The sequence below is a fragment of the Parus major genome, chromosome 3 (genome assembly GCF_001522545.3).
Source record: "Parus major isolate Abel chromosome 3, Parus_major1.1, whole genome shotgun sequence".
Classification (NCBI taxonomy): Eukaryota; Metazoa; Chordata; class Aves; order Passeriformes; family Paridae; genus Parus; species Parus major.
Genome location: NC_031770.1, coordinates 84,858,993 through 84,876,521, shown reverse-complemented (window position 1 = coordinate 84,876,521; position 17,529 = coordinate 84,858,993). Strand labels below are relative to the sequence as shown.

At 37.9% G+C, this 17,529-nt stretch overlaps 1 protein-coding gene across 1 annotated transcript in view; it reads left to right on the top strand.

Moving 5' to 3' along the window:
* Nucleotides 1-13,689, top strand: part of ADGRB3 (adhesion G protein-coupled receptor B3) — a 443,080-nt gene extending 429,391 nt beyond the window's left edge. Inside the window, 3 exon segments of the mRNA XM_015620795.1 lie at nt 2,523-2,558; nt 10,828-10,932; nt 12,865-13,689. Coding sequence (XP_015476281.1) covers nt 2,523-2,558; nt 10,828-10,932; nt 12,865-13,053 — 330 coding nt within the window. The 3' untranslated portion in view covers nt 13,054-13,689.
* The last annotated feature ends 3,840 nt before the right edge of the window (nt 13,690-17,529 follow it).

Sequence of the window (17,529 nt, the reverse complement as noted above, 5' to 3'; positions counted from 1 at the left end):
AATGAGCTAGATGGTTGATTCCTGAAAGCATTTAGGTATGTGTGGAAAACTCCATTTTCATCAGCCAAAAGAGACACAACAAACCTCATATGAGAAAAACAGAATATATACAGTCACAATTAATGTAATTATTCTCATGGCTGTTATATACCATACAGAAAATAGAACAGTTGAGTAAAATTTCAACTTCCATTTGAGTCTGAAGGAAAACTCCTTCATCCTTGAAAGTTTCCCAAATGACTTCATGCTTCTGAATATATTTCCTCTCTCAAAAAATAACACTGCTGTCATGTCAGGGCAATGATGCAGCAGCCAGGAGGACCTGATCGTACCTAGTGGTGTCAGTGACAATATTGCAAATAACTTTCCATGGCTCAGGATCACATTCATAACCAGCATCCTTTGGTTTTCAAAACTTGCAGGACTTTGCTGTTCCCATGGCAGTTACACACATTTTATGTTTTAGGAGGATATGCTCGGGCAGCACTTGTGCTGCTGTATTTCACTGTATGCAGCCACGCAAAAAAATGAAGCACAAGCACACAAATCTATTTTCCTTCCTATATTAGTTTTTGTGGTAGGTATTACTGAGCCCTAGAAAAATCCTCACTGAGAGAATCCTGTGGTATATGACCTGTTTGATCTTATCTGGTGTGAACTAACAGCAAAATTGCAATACTTGCCTCTCTCTGACAGTAGCACAGCTGAATATTTTGCAGTCTGTTGGATATGTATTTTTACCATGTAAATAGTGATGGAGTTGTCTGGGTGCAAAACCTAATAATCCAGCTATGCCAGGAATATTTTCATTGCAGTCAAGCATACTTAAAGCAAAATACAAATGTATCAATTTTACAAATCACAATACCTAGGAAACAGCACATTTCTTCCTAAATTTTCTATTTTTTCCTTAAGATTCAATGGTATCAGTAATCATTAATTACTGAACTCTAGCTTTAAAATAGCTTTTTCAAACATTTTTCAAAGCTATTCCTGTAAATTTCACCTCATTATCTGTTGTACATGTTTCTTATTTTCTAACCACTAAGCCTTTTCAGTGGTAGATGTGGTCTAATTTTACCTTAAAAGTAGATCATTCCTCATCACAAATGCTTAGATTATCTTTAAATCAAGCCTTGATGATTAAAGACAGCTTCTCCAAAGCTTGTTTTGTTGGTTGTTTTAACTTAGACTGTTCTTTTATTGAGCCTCAGAGTCCTTTAGGCATCAGAGTGTCGACAGTGTTGCAGTAATATTCCTTATATTATTGTGGATTGGAGCATTAAAATTTTACTACAAAACCAGACAACATGTCACAAAGTAGTATAATCAAGGACTCAGAGACCAAACATTTTTCCCTTTTTACAGCTGGAAGACTTGTAAAATCATTCCTTTCAATTTCAGTAAAGCAAAGCAGCTTACTAAAACCTGCAGGTTTGTTAAACCAAATAAAATCAGAAACATTCTTCCTCTTGACTTAGCAAGTTTGATTCTTCTTCACTGAGGAAATTAAATGCAGTGTGAAAAGGTTCCTTCACCATCATACCCTATCATAAAAATTAGGGTTAAACTTCAGCAGCAAGCCTTTTTGAGTATGGGAGTACTTTTTGCTTCCTTAACTGTCCTTCCTGAAGATGAATGTATCTTTTTATTCATTCTCAAGTTTTTTTGGTATTCTTTTCAGCTCTCACAACCTAGCTTCTTCTTCTACATCTCTTTAATCTATTGCAAGCCATTTATTTTCCAACTTTAAAATAAAAAATATATATATATATATATCCCTTCTTTATAATATTTCTGCTTTTTTTTATATAATTTGACTTTATAATTGGTTTCTTTTTGAATCTAAAAAAATCTGTGCTAAATTATTTGTAACATGTCTAAGCAATCATATTCTGTTGCATTTTATACAAGTGGTTACTTCACTAGTAAATCATTCTTGCTTTATATCAGATGCTTTGAATCAGATTTGCCATAAGTTTAAAACAAAGTCATTGCTTTCTCCATTCAGATTGTCATTGCAAACAAACAAGCTGAAGCTATGGCTTCGGCTTGATTTTGCTGTCATTTATTCCATTAAATTCAATGGAGTTGTACCAATGTAAGCCTGATGTAGGAAAGAATCAATTTTTGTAAACTTATAAAAAATCTAAATCATAGATATGTATAGGCATCTGTGTAAAAATGTATAAATATTATGATAATTTTCAAATACTACAGAAAGTATAGAAATATTTTATACACCAACAGGTTTAATTGCATGCAATTAACATGCACATTATGCATCCCAGTAAAATTCAGTCTGGTTTATTTCAGAGAATAAAATATGATGATACTGGTCTAATAAACTATGCGAAGTCACACATTAATCTTAAATTATCTAGATAAAATCTACATCTTCTTACAAAATACCTAATATATACCTGATAGGAAGACAAGAATGTTATTTAGACTCATTAATATGATTTGAATAGTCCCTTTGTTAATAAAAACTCTTTTTTCTTTTTTTTACTGCTTAATAGAGAAGAAAATCACGTTATTCGGACCTTGACTTTGAAGTAAGTTTTACTGAATTATTCCTGAATATTAAAAGTATTTTCCTAAAAATAAATGTGAAGTGTTCATTTTAGCAGATTTTAGCCTTCTGGCATAGTAGATGAAATAGGGTTGTTCAATTGGTACTGTACAGAACATGATGAACAATTCATTAAAACTACTTTGGTGCAACTTGTTTGCAAAATATTCCGAGATCAAACTGTCATATTGCAATATTAACCATCATGATTTCAGTTTTTAAATTCTTTGCCTCTTCATTTTCATCTGGGTTTGGTTTTTTTTTTTTATTTTTTTTTTTATTTTTTTTTCTGGCTATCTACTTAATGAAAAAGTGTGACACTTTTATAGGACAGCTTAAATCACAGCAGAAGTTTGCTTTGTTCAAAAGATTTTCAATAATTTCTTTTATCTTTCTTCAATACTACTTTACTGAAATATGACTTTCACATTCAAGTAGTGATTATGAATGTGTCAAATTTTGAATGATGTAGTGCTGCAAGTGTCAAAGCTTATAGATCACATACTATATAAAAAACTAAGTTCATGTAAGGTTCTTTAGGTTGGATATGCATAATTTCCAACTTAGACCCTGTTGAGTGAGAAGATTTAGTTGTGCTCATGAATGACCATTTTGTTCTATCTCAGTCAGTATGATTAAGTCTCTTAGAGATTTGTTTGAACTTTTTTTCTCTGACTTCTACCCAAAGGAATACAGCAGTTAGTTTTCAAGGGGCTGTTCATAATTTGGGGTTTTCACATAGGTTGTCTATTCATGCATAGAGGTAGTTTGATATAATTCATTATGTGTCTCCAAAGAAGCTGAACAATTATATTTGTATGGAACCTACACATCATGGGCTAAAATTTGAAAGCCTGTGATCAGCACATATCAACCATAACACCAAAAACTCCCCTGTTTGCAATTACCCTAAATATGCTTTAGGATAAATGCATAGAATGGAAGAGGAAAAACATTAAACAATAACGAAATTCTGATGTACAAGCAACTCTAAAATTCAGTCAGAAGTTTTATAACTGTAGTGATATAAAGAATTCTAAACTTTACTGGTTTTGTCATTGAAAAGTAGAAATATCACAATGAGTGCCTTCTCTGTGGCAAGAGATACCAAAACATTCCTCCTGACAGGAGGGATAATCCAACAGGAATATAATCCAACACCAAATAAGCACCAACAATGTACACATTCTTATTTCAATAAAAAGGATTGTCATTACACATTTTCTCTTGACTCATGTGCTTTCACAGAATCACAGAATGGGCCATGTTGGAAGAGACTACAGTGGGTCACCTGGTCCAACTTCCCTGCTCAAGTAGGGTCATCCTAGAGCACATAGCACAGGATTATGTCCAGATGGCTCTTGAATAGCTCCAGTGAGGGAGACTCCACAACCTCTCTGGGCAGTCTGTGACAGTGACACCTGAACAACAAAGAAATTCTTCCTCATATTCAGGTGGAACTTCCTGGGCATCAGTTTCTGCCCTTTGCCACTTGACTTGTTGCTTGGCATCACCAAGAAAAGCCTGGAAACCTCTTCAACACCACCTTTTAGATACTGATAGATAGGGTCCACTATCTATCAGTATACTGACAGTGATAGGGTCCACTCTCAGTTGTCTGTTTTCAAGGCTGAATAGGCCCAATTCCCTCAATCTTTCCTTGTAAAATAAGATGGTCCAATCCCTCAGTTATCCTTGTTGTCCTCCCCTGGACCTGTTCCAGGAATTCCATGTCTCACTTCTACTGAAGATCCCTGAATTGGACTCAGAACTCCAAATGTGGCCACACCAGGGCTGAATAGAGGGACAGGACCAACTCCCTCAACCTGGTGGAAATGCTCTTCCTAATGCACCCGAGGTCACAATTGGCCTTCTTGGCCACAAGGGTACTGCTTGGTTCATGGACAGCTTGCTGTCCACTCAGACTCCCAGGGCCTCCTCTGCAGAGCTGCTTTCCAGCAGGTCAGCACACAGTCTGTCCTGGTGCAGGGGGTTATTCTTCCCCAGGTGTAAGACCCTGCTCTTTCCTCTGTTGAATTTCAGACAGTTCTTCTCTGCCCACCTCTCCAACTTGTCCTGGTCCTTCTGAAGGGCTGCATAGCCCTCAGGAGTATCAGCCACTCCTCCCAGCTTTGTGGTGCTGCTTATTTACACCTTTTTCTTAACTTGTTTGCAATATTCCATGGCCTAGTGTTTTTGGAATTACTATTAAAATGCAGGAAAATATATTATGCAGGAAAATATATTTTTTGTGAAAAGAGAAAGGATGGGACCACTGGAAGTGAGTGCTGAGGAACTGAGAGCAGCAGCAATACTGTGCCAGTTGCTACTGTGTTTTACAAGTATTGATGCAGACTAACCCCATCTCACCCCCAGCTTTATGATTCTTCTGATTAAGTCTGTGAGCTTTCCTATATCCTTACACATAGCATGGCTCTCTAAGGTAAAATAAAATAAAAAAGCCAAGAAGTATTGTGATAGTGTGGTGTGGCCAAAATGCTGCTCTTTGGATATCCCAGAGCAGCTTGACTGCAAAATGGAATACAGTCTGGAGGTCAAGCCAAAGGGATTGAACTTACTACTTAAATGTTTAACATTTTCTCTGCTTTGTCTGTGACCAGTGCCAGCTGGCACTCTCTGAGACAATGCCCTTCCATATTTCTGAGGAAATCATAGAATGACATGGATGTGGTTCTGAAGGTATCATATGTTAAGTATGCAGTGTGGACAAGGGTGGGACAAGTTTGGCTACCTCTGTCCTTTTCCTTTTAACACTCTGAAGGATCTATGCCCTCAACCTTTCACAAGTCTCTATATACATTCAAGACAAATACTCAGGCTATGTCTACCTTAATAAATTAGATATTTGAGGTAATATTCCTGGGTTCCAAAAATGCCAGCTTTTATATGGATTAACTTTTAGAGAGACCTTCACTATTTTATCTGGACCGCCCTTGTCTCTCCAAGAAGTTCTTGAATGTCATTAAGGGTCTCAGTTCAATCTGGCTACCATTCACAATAGACAATTTGGTTTTAGACTTTTTATCTGGAAAACTAAGAGAATTTAATAGAATTTACTATTCATGGAGAACACTCCATGTTAGATGTTGTCAGAGAATACTCTTGGACATGTTTGACTTATTACTACATACTCATGGTTTCATACTGAAAAAAAGAAAAATAAAAGACTATTCTAGTGGCTTCCAATGGAACATTCACCTTAATATAAATAATTTGAAATAAAAACAATAAAAATACATTTAAAAAAATTAGAAAGGCCATTTTTCTCCAAGAGCCACAGAAAAAACACAAAGCCAGCTGCTATGCAATGTGAACACAGCTAGACTAAGACTATATAGCACCACAAAATATTCTCTTTCTGTTATCCTCAATACATGCAGAAATACAGATGTAGTTTTAAGGGCCTTTGCAATGGGTTATAAATAATGGAAGTCCTGTGTCTGTGTTGGTTCTGTTATAGAAAACATGTCTCAGTCAAAAGAAAGGGAGAAAGAAAAGGATGACATCAGAACTGGCAAGCACTTAGCATAGATCTCAAGCTAGTTAGAGAGGAGGATCTCAAAACTGTGCACCTGTATCTTATTTTCCCTTTTAAATAGCTTACCATTACATTCTTAAATTTTCCCTTCATGTAGGAAAAAAAACCCAGAGTGTACCAACCAGGGCTTAGCCTGTCAGCTGGAAGTATTTCTGCTACATAATATACTGTCCACAGTTAGATTTTATAAAACACTGACTAATCTAGTTGAACTTTGAAGGTTTCTAAATGAACAGTCAACATAAAACAACTTTACAGCTCTTTTCTTGTTATTAATAAAGATAAGTTTGGATTCATTCATGCAGTCTGGTGTCCAAAACATGAGCAAAATTATTGGTCTGGACATTTTGGATCCTTGCTGCCTCAGGCTGTGCTAACCCCAGCTAAGTGTCCTCCAACTCCTGTCATATTTTCTCTAGAGCTGGACAGGTAGCTTTTTCATTAAGTCTCAACACTAACAGTTAGCTGTCAGATCAAATAAAATTCATTCTAATTATGTTGAACAGAAATACAGATGCTGTAGAAATTCCCAGGAGGGCTTTATAATAGGTGTATGCTGGCAATTACAAAAATGTACAGGAGAGCCAAACAGTATTATTGGCATGCATTTTAGGATTCAAGATCACAATTGCCTTTAAATTCTATAACAGAGTCTGACTTTCAGATTTCTCCAGTCACCCCACTCTCTCATTTCTCTAAGCTATTCATTGGATCTACTCTGTTAGCAACATTTATGTCAAATAATTTAGAAAATTCCTTATTGCCTTGATCCCCAGGATTCAGGTAATCTCTAGCTCTGAGGGAGAGCAAGGATACACAGAACAAGTGTGAACACTAGACTCTCCTTACCACAGATCAGTTGGCTTTCACCAACAATAATGCTAAATTGATCACTGCTGGAGCTACGTTCTTTCAGAATGTCATCTGCCATAGCTATTTATTATAATAGTATTATAATCCACAAAAGTTTAAAATCATTCTCTTACTAATCTGAAGACATCTCTTGAAGGCAAAGGTAAAAAAATATGCCTGCAGGGAAAAATTATTTCCTGTTCCCACGTTTGGCAACTATAACATCTTGAAAAAACAGCATGTTTCCATTAGAGGGTTGGGAAGGTATTCCCCCATCTGTTCTTTAAATTTATCTGCTTTGTACAAGATTTGAGAGAGAACATTTTTACCTGTGACAATGTAGAAAGTCTCCAAGGCAAATTAAATTACTTGGTAGTTGTGATGATGATGATGATGATGATGATGATATTGTTATTTATGAGACTGACCACAAGTCATAGATTTACTGAATAGCCTCGGTTGAAAAGGGGCTTAAAGATGATTTAGTGCTAAGCCACAACCACTGGCAGAAGCACCTTCCACTAGACCAGGCTGAGCCTTATTCCACGTGGTCTTTAACACTTCCAGGAATGGGGCATCCACAACTTTTCTGGCAACCTGGTCCAGTATCTCATCACCTTCATCATAAAAGCCTTTTTTCTATATCTAATCTAAACCTACCTTCTTTCAGCTTAAACTCATCACCACTTGTCCTATCACTATATGTTCTTGCAAAAAGTCCTTCTCCAGCTTTCTTGTAGGCTCCCCTTAGGTATTGCAAGGCTTCTGTAAGAGCTCCCTGAAGTCTTCTCATTGCCAGGCTGAACAGCCCCAATTCTTTCAGTCTGAATTCATAGGAGAGGTCCTCCAGCCCTCTGATCATCTTTGTCACCTTCCACTACACTCACTCCAACAGGACATGGACCTTATGTTAGGAACCACCAAGCTGAATACAGCACTGCTGCTGGGGTGTCATGAAATATTCATGAGTATATTTGTCTTGAGTTAGAGACCAGCTAAAGCTCTATCATAAATGAAAAAGGGAGCTGAGTACAGAGCTATGTTTGAAGTTCTCCCCATCTTGCTGACAGCCATCCACACTCTGAATCCTTTTCTGTGAGCAGGTGATCATCAGAGTAATGCCAAGTCTCTTCAAAACACACTCACTATCTGACTTAACAGTGGGGGCGGCAGAAATGAGGAAGTGGTGTCAGCTCAGCTTGCCCACCTTTAGGGCGTGGGGCACAAGAGTTATGGAACCTTCAGGAGACACCACAAGAAGATGTGTGTCTGCAGCTTGGTGGTTAACCCTGGTGCTTCTGGCAGGGATGCAGCATCAATGGGCAACCGCAAGGCTGTGCCTAAAGAACAAAGGGCAGCAAAAGTTCAGTTTGCATCCTTTTCAGATCTTGATGCTTGATACCACAGTCATCCTAGTATTAGTGGTTCAAATCTCCGGCTTTGTATTGTTAAAACTTAGTATTTCTAAGATTAATAAAGGGGTGTTGTCCACATTGCCCGTTTAATAGAGAAAACAGAATAACACACTGCAAATACCTTGTAGGTTGTTTTCTTATAAAAGAGAAAGAGTTATCCAACAGAGCATATTTTCTAGAAAGGAGATAAGGTGGTGCTTTCTAACCAGAAACTTAAAAGTCTAAAAATTGAGAGTTAAACTTGGAAATCTAAGTTGCTGCACCTTCAGTTCAGATTGTTCTTTATAAGCTGTAGGGAGGGAGTGGGTGTCAGTGGGTAGGAATTATGGAATGGAAGCCAGGAAAACACAAAGTAACCAAAAGATCCATGGGTACATGTTCATACCAGTCATGCTGCTATTAAGAATAAAATGTAAAGATTTTTTTTTCTGGCAGACTTCCCGGTGCAAGTATTTTATTTCTCCTCCCACCTGCTTCTCCTCAGGAATAATGTAATGAACTGAGTAAGACATTTGCATTATTCATATTTGCTATTTAATGACATCTTGGGTACACAATTAAGGAAAAGATATATGAAAGTAGCGTTCTCTATATTCCCAACTTTCTACTAAAAAGCTCCAAATGGAGATGTTTCACAGCCTTATGTTATTTCCTGCTCTTTAGAGCTAGTTTTAACACACCAAAACTGTTTCATTCCCATGACCATGTCTCCTTATTTAAACCAATAATAGTCTTTGAGATAGAACCTTTTTTAAAAAAACTTTATGTATATGAAAATTGCTATATACTCCTGTCTACCATGGCATCAATATCTTAAAAGAATCCCTAGGAAGTCACTTAAGTGGAACTCCCCTCATAAATTTAGATAGCTTTATCTAGTTAAATTACCTTTTGCAAGGAGTTTATTACCAAATACTGCAAAAGGTTTTCCCTTATTCACCCCACAACTCAAGTTAATAGGTCTTTAATTGCTGATGTCTCATGTCTCTTTTGTGAGACATATTGCCAAACTCCTTTTCTGAGAAGTGAACAAATTCTCAAGCTACTGTGTGGCTGTATTAAGGTTAATATGCATATTACAACATAGCAGTAGAAATGCCTGGCTAAAAGAGCAGCCACATTTCATGAAATCTCTAAAGGTATAATGCAAATGAAAGATAAAGTTGGCATTGATGAAGGAATATTGAGAGTCAGCTATTGTGACTCCATTTCAAAAAATACTAAGTTAGATTTGGCAGGGGTGTAACTTCATGGAAAGGGTCACACTCAGGCACAACATACATAAGTTTGCAGGGTTTCACTCACAACTCCAGGGAAAATCAGGCTTTACACAAAATCAGGACTTGCACAAAGGCCTGTGTCCTGCACCTCATCTGTCAGCTTTCCTGGCTGCTACCTTGGCTATAATTCAAGTTCAAGTTACAAATCTTAAGAAAAGCAAAGCCAAGCCCATCCGCTGTTGGACTGATGTGAAGCATACTCAGACCCTCCCAGCCGCAGACCATCCAGACCACAAAACCATGAGACTGGTCAAACATTAAGCAGACTTCAGCTTGCTCCAGAGGCTGCTCTGAATCCATAACCCAGCATGAATTCCTTTGAAAACAGCTCTGATGGGCATAGTTTAGAATCTAGGCTTGAAAACATGCTTCACTCTCCAAGTAGCTGCCCAGGCAGATACATGTCTGAGGCCTGTGCACTGAGGTGTGAGTATTGTGGGGACTCTTTGGGGTCTCACTCTCTTCCACAGGAGTGCCATAGAATTCCTTTCTGTGGAATAGTGCCCTTGGCATGGGCTAGAGTGGTTTCCAATTTCTTTGTCCATGAAATAAGAAAGCAGGTAAAACTGAAAAAACGTGCCTACTTTTCTCAATATGAATGCAATTTCATCTGCATTTTATGATGATTTGAATGACAAGAAGATGTCTAATTAAAAAGACATAACATTTGGGGATTTTCCATTTTGAGCCAAGATTTTGTGAGTTCAGCATTCTCATAAAAATTATTCCAACAGGAACCACTAAAAAGTGCTCTTGCTTTCCTATAGGAATTAAAATATAAGCATCCACACTGAAAACAGAAGTTCTAGAAAATATTCTTGATATGCAAGAGAAATATTCTTCTGAGAAATTGCCATTATTCTCAGGATACTTCCAAGCTAGCATAAAAACACTGGCCCCTAATTTCAGCAACTCAATAAATGTAGGGTTAAAACAGTCTCTTGTATGAAGGAAGAACTTTAAATGCAGTGGAGAGAAAGGCCAGGGCAATTCACTTCCATTGTTCAAATCTGTAGGGAAAAGATGGCCCTGCCAAATCCAATTTACTTTTATTATGTTGGAAAAAGTAATGCTTCTCTTAAAAAAAAAAAAAAAAACCAAAACAGATTAAATTATAAATATAAGCAAGTATATTCCATTTTGCAGAAGGTCATGCATACAAGAAAGAGGCATATGGAATTGTTTCAAGAGTTAAATCAGAAATTTCAGACTCTGGACAGATTTCGGGATGTACCAAAATCAGGCAGTATGGTAAGTGTCCTTCTATTATATTTAAAATATGGTGAATCCTAAACAACAACAATGAAACAAGAGCTTTTGACTTCAGTACATTTCCCAGGAAGATCTCACCTTTACGTACCTCAGAAATGAGAACCGAAGCTGTTTTCAGTAATCCAACCTATGACAAGACTCATTGCATTCTACAATAGACGATAACTAACTCACTAACATCATTATGGATGACAAGTAATTGAGCTGTAGGGAATACATTTCAAATCTGTATGTGCCTACTGTGTCTAAGGGCCTTTATACAGGGAAAACAGCTCACTGATATAATTTGATCAATAAGGCTTTTCCTCTAGCTAGGCAAGGAGATAATAAATTAGATATTACAAGCAAGTCCAGATAAATGTACCTATACATGCAATTGTCCAGAAAGCACACTAGAACTCTGTAATGCCATGTCTTTTCCATAATAGGTTTATAAATATTTACCATGGGAAAAGCAAAAATTAAATCATCCTGAGCTGAGGCTGCTATCATCGTTATTCAAATTTATACACACACACTCATACACACATGCATAACACCCTGACTACATCTGATAACGAGAGCAAGGAAATAGTTGGTTCTTCCTAATTAAAACAGCTAATTTAGTCTGACATATTTTTATCAGTAATATTTTGATTACTAATAATTTTATAATGTGAAAATTGTATATTAAATGGAACTGAGCTAGAATCATTGTATTCTATAACTTTTTCAGAAGAGCTACTCTCAGACTTGAAGAAGAGGTATTAAGCAGATGTGAGGCCAATGGATTTGCATCATTTACATCATCTTAATCCAGCAGAAATTTAGCCCTGATTCTTTGATGAACCTTTATCTGTGATATGTGTTATTCTGTATCAAGTTCTTACTCACTCCCCCTTTTGAGATCAGCTGACGTGTAAAGTTTTCATTTGTCTCCCTACTTGAGATTTGCTATTCGCTTGAGAATTGCTATTTTTGAATTAATTCAAATCTCAAAGGGAATCTCAGTGGAAGAGTTGTGTTTACTCTGTTTCACATTGGTGCTGTGCTTTTGGAAGGTCTGCTAATTAAAGCTGCCTAGAGGGATGGTCTATTTGTGATACAGTCAGAGAGTGATCCAGGTACCTAAATATAGGCATCTCAGGCTATTTTAGAGAGAGGTCTTGGTTTACAGCACAGTACAGGCAGCAATGATACAGGACTCAAAGGAGACCTGCACCTCTTATGAAAGACAGTTGGAGATTAAGCAGAAAGTCCAAAGGCATCTTAGATGGTGCAAAAATATTGGATTTTAACAACTAAATCCCACTCATCATGTTACAGCAGAAATCTCTAATTAAAATGGTCCATAAAGCCTTTTACCTTATAAAACCTAGCATTAAAAAAAAATAAAAAATCATTCTGTAGAAAATAACCACCTTTCAGTCTGTTAATCCTAATTTACATGAAAGCCTGTAAGGCAAGGTGGCTCTCACAGTATTTTCAAGGTTTCTGTCATTCTGCCATGCACCTGCCACAATTTAAAATCCCGCCGGCAGTCTCTGTTTCAAACCACTCCATATTTCAGGCAACAAACTCTTCTCAGTTACCTTCCTTTCTCTTCTCCCTCTTTTCTACACTCTTCTCCCACTTTTCTCCCACTCTTAGAAAGATGTCTATTGGTACTGGATCTCTCAGCCATTCCTCACACATTGGTTCTTGTGAAAGAAAGGGCTTAGCTGGCAGCTCAGGTGAGGAGCCTGCCAAAGTGTTGATTGTTCACAGAGAAAGAGTCGCAGCAGTGCCGAGCACCCGCCAGCCTGGCTCCCTGCAAAGCCATTTCCCCTCTCCAGCTTCTGTGTCTCATGAGAGCACGTCAGCAACCAGCTTTATAAATGGAAACTGCATTATTTCATCCTTGATTTTAATTCTTCTTTCTTTGGTCTTCAGGAGAACTCAGGACCGAGCAAGGCTCCATGGGACAGTTTCAAAACCACAGGTGACTACCAACACTATACAACGATAAATGTATTAGACACAGAGGCAAAAGATGCTTTAGAACTCAGACCAGCAGAATGGGAGAAGTGTCTGAACTTGCCTTTAGACGTGCAAGAAGGTGACTTTCAAACAGAAGTTTAACAAAAATGAACTGAACAAAACAGAAACAAAGTAAAAATAATTCATTGCACTGACAATAAAAAGACTTTGGGAATCCTGACAGTCCTGACACTCCTGTCTGAACATTGCAACTCCTTTATGTCAGGCTCTTCCTGTGCCAAATGTCAGTGGTTTTTTTCGTACAGTATATTCCCACTAGTGCAGCTAGTGGAGAACCAGGTGTACAATTCTTACCATCGTGTGTTGTAAGTACCCGTGGAATGGATTTGTAAGGTAATCTTTATAGATAAACCTCAAGCAACGATTCATGTTGTAACAGCTTCATTTGGTTTAGTTTTCAAAAAACTTCACCATGAAGCACAATGTATATATTTATGCAGTTTTTAAAGTTTATAACAGTCTGTTTGGCCATTACTACACTTTTTACTTTATAATATAAAAGCAAAGTTTTTGTCATTAAATGAATGTCTGTTGAGCTACATTCTTCATTGCTTTAAATGCAATAAAGTAATAATCTCACTTTTATATGAATAATATATTTCACATCTTTATTATTGCAGTTTTCTCTGGAAAGCTCAGAACAGCTTTCTCTGCTGCAGCTGTGTATAAAATATTTAAAATGTTGTATGGTGTAAATAAACCTTTGTCTACATATCAGTTTCCTAGTGCATTTTATTCCATATTGTTTCTCTTAAATTTTAATATTTATAAAATTTTCTATAAAACACAAATACTGAATACGTATTTACAGTTTTGATAGCATGTTGTATGTAGTTTCTGCAAAAAGTTTCTAAAGCATATTAGTAGGTTTGTAGCCATTCTGCATTTTCATAGGTTGGTTTTTTTTTTCTGACAATGTGCCATATAAACTGGACTTGCCAGAATACTATTAAAATTTTTCTGTTTTATAATTTTTTTTTTCTAGTTGTAGAAAGACAAATAATGGAAAATAAGTTAAGTTTCAATGCACAGCACCCAAAGAAAATGCTGGCTTAGAATCATTATATCTTGTGCATGGTCTTCTTGTTGTATAACAAAAAAAAATTTCAAAATTAAAAAGTTCCTAAGTATTTTATATTTTTAAAAAAAAAAGCCAAAACAATGAACCAAACCCAGAAAAACTGAGTCGGTTGCATCATAAATCACAAGGAGACTCATTACTCTTTGTATTGAAAATACAGTTAAAGAATTAGGAATAGAAAGATTAAATCTCCTTTTCCATGCATAGAATCAAAACCAGATCTTCAAAAATCTCATTTACAGCATATCTGTGGGGAACATAGATGGAAGGATATCTCAAATCTTCAGATGTCATAGTCATTTCTAGAAAAAAAGTTTCAAAAACTACTTTGGTTTCTGCTGTACAGAAGTGAATATGCTGCAGCCTACTAGCTGGAGACATCTTAGAGAGGAAGAAAACATGATCACCAATCTGCTTAGGAAGAAAAACGACAAGAATAGATGCTTGTGAGTGAGAACTTAACCCAGAGAATTGGAAGAGGAAGATCAGTATCCATCTGTTAAGAGAAAAGTTCTTAGGATCAACCTTAGGACCAATCTTCAGAAAGTGTTCCAGTTTGACAATCTTTTCTCCAGGCCATAAAGTATTTAAGCCACAAAAAGGAGCCTGACTTTGCCTGCTTTGAGTGAGTACCTCATGCTGAAGTGAAGCCTTCTCTAATCTAATGCCTCTAAATTTTTAAACAAGTAAGAAATAACTGGCCACCAGCCACTGGTCCAATAACTGGTTTAGGTGCCTAGAGGTTAGATGATGTAATACTATCACCCTCAGTAAGTTTGCAGACAACACTAAATTGGGCAGGAGTGTTGATCTACTGGAGGGCAGGAAGGCTCTGCAGATGGATCTGGACAGGGTGGACCAATGGATAGAGGCCAACAGAAAGGCTGAACAAGGCCAGGTGCCAGGTCTTTCTCTTGTGTCACAACAATCCCAGGCTGTGCTACAGACTCTGGGCAGAGTGGCTGGAAAGCTGCCCAGCAGAAAAGGACTTGAGGGTGCTGGTGTCAGGGGCTGAGCATGAGCCAGCCTGTGCCCAGGTGGCCAAGAAGGCCAATGACATCCTGGCCTGTGTCAGCAACAGTGTGGCCAGGAGGAGCAGAGCAGCGATTGTGCCCTTGTACTCAGCACTGGTGAGGCCACAGCTCGAGTCCTGTGTCCAGTTCTGGACCCCTCAATTTAGGAAGGATGTTGAGGTGCTGGATCATGTCCAGAGAGGGGAAACAAAGCTGGTGAAAGGTCTAGAGAGTAAGTCCTGTGAGGAGCATCTGAGAGAGCTGGGGTTGTTTAGCCTGGAGAAAATGAGGCTCAGGGGAGACCTTATCCCTGTCCACAACTGCCTGAATGGAGGCTGCAGCCAGGTGGGGCTCTCCTCCCAGACAACCAGCAACAGGATGAGGAAGTGCATCAGAAGATGCTCCCTTGCATCAGGGAGGTTAAGGTTGGACATCAAGAAGAATTTCTCCACAGTAACAGTGGTTAAACATTGGACTGAGCTGCCCATGGAGGTAGTGGAGTCTCCATCACTGGAGGTGTTCAAGGAACAACTAGACGTGTCACTTAGTGCTGTGGTTTAGTTGACAAGGTGGTGTTCAGTCAAGGTTGGACCTGATGATCTTGGAGGTCTTTTCCAACCTTAATGTTTCTACAATTCTATCAGTCTATACTGTGATACATCAATAAAAGAGAACTGGCTGTTTTTCAAGAGGCTGATGAAGAAGGAGGCAGATGGCAAGGCTGGCTATGCAGCCTCCTAAATTTCAGTGCACCAAAAATCTCTCACTACATACAACAGAAACAGCACATTTTTTAAGGATTTCATTCCATATGGTAAAAAGTCTCAGAACATGTTTTAGAAAATTTCTAATTTTTGAGTCCAAATGAGGAAGCTTAGAATCCAGATATAAGCCTGAGCATCCTCCTTGACTGATCTAAACAGAATGCAAATCCTGAACACCTCGGTATTTCAATAACTGTAATGCAGAAATTATTTATATAAGTTTTATATCACCTAACTCCTGTTCAGTGGTGGTCTAGTTACAACTGTAGAAAGCTTAGGGCAGACTGCAAACTTACCCAGGAAATATGATAAATCAGTTTACACTCAATACACTGCTGACCCAGTTGTGCTGTTATTAATAACCCAGTGGATTCAGGTTTAGCATTAGCCTGGGTGTTTATGTATCACACGGCAGTCACAGATGTGCTTTCCGTGTAAGAGCAGCAACATTCAGTGCCTCTTTATTTAGAGTTTGTGCTGCTCTTAGCAGAAAATGCTAGGCATTTTTATTTACTTACGTATTTCATATTTAGAAAGAAAAAGCATGCTGAAACCCATTATATTTGCCTCCTGATTTGACTGCTTGCTATTAAAACAGAGCTTGTTTCCTATAAGCAAGATGCCACTCATACTTGCAGTTTCTGCTCAATGTCTCTGAAATGATAAATGTCAGACTGAGCCCAGCAGGAGAGTACAAACTTTTATGCACTGGCAGAAATGTTGATAAAGCACTGAGCAGATGTTTGGCAGTATATTACATGCAAATAAAAATTAAGTCAGGACTCCCTAAATCATACTAGACACAGACATGACAGGGGGCCCTGCATCTGCCTGCCAGCTAGTGCCACTCTGCATGGCCTGGCTTCCTCAACTGGGGTCCAGCTGCTGCTACAGAAAGGTTCAGGTGTTTGAGGGTGGCTCTGGTGTTCGAGGGCTCAGCCAGTGTTGCTGTCACTAGCAGTAAAGGAGCCTGAGGCAGCTGAGCTCAACCCAGAGTTTACCCAGAAGCAACTCAAAATACATATTCCCTAGATACATATACAAGAGGCAAAAGTCTTTTTTATTAAAGATTTTTCTCAACAGTTTAAATATATATTAGCAGTTGTATAAAACCCTATGCAGTTCCTCTGTCTCCTTCTTGCATGCATATTCAGGGAAAGATTTCTTTTTCTGGCAGGTTAATGCTAAACAAAATATGGCCTGGATTTTTCAGTGTCAGGAAGCAGTGCATACAGGAAATCTAGCTGAGCAGCCAGAGATTACCCAGACAATAGTTCATCATCTCCAGGGTTTCAGATCCAAGGCTGTGTAAAGGCTGCGTTGCTACCAAAATTATTTGCTATATAGGCCTTTGACAAAGTGAGAAATTTGGTGGTAAACTATGAATTAGTCACTATTAAACTTCAGCTTATACTCTACAATATCACTTGGAAATAAGAAGGGAGGAGAGCGTAAGTGATGCTACAAGGGATGAGAGGTAAGATAGCAGTGCTGCCATTCTGATGCACCTTTGGAGTACCAGTGGTTTAATGTTGGCATATATTTAATGCTAATGGCTAACTATGATGAAGATTTGGGACAAAAGACAAAAAGAGCTAGAGGTCTTTTCCATTTAACTACTGAGTCTGAGTTCTCAATCAATGTATAAGTGCTCTTGGAAGTGTCCTGACACTCCTTTGAGATCGTCATGTATTTCCAT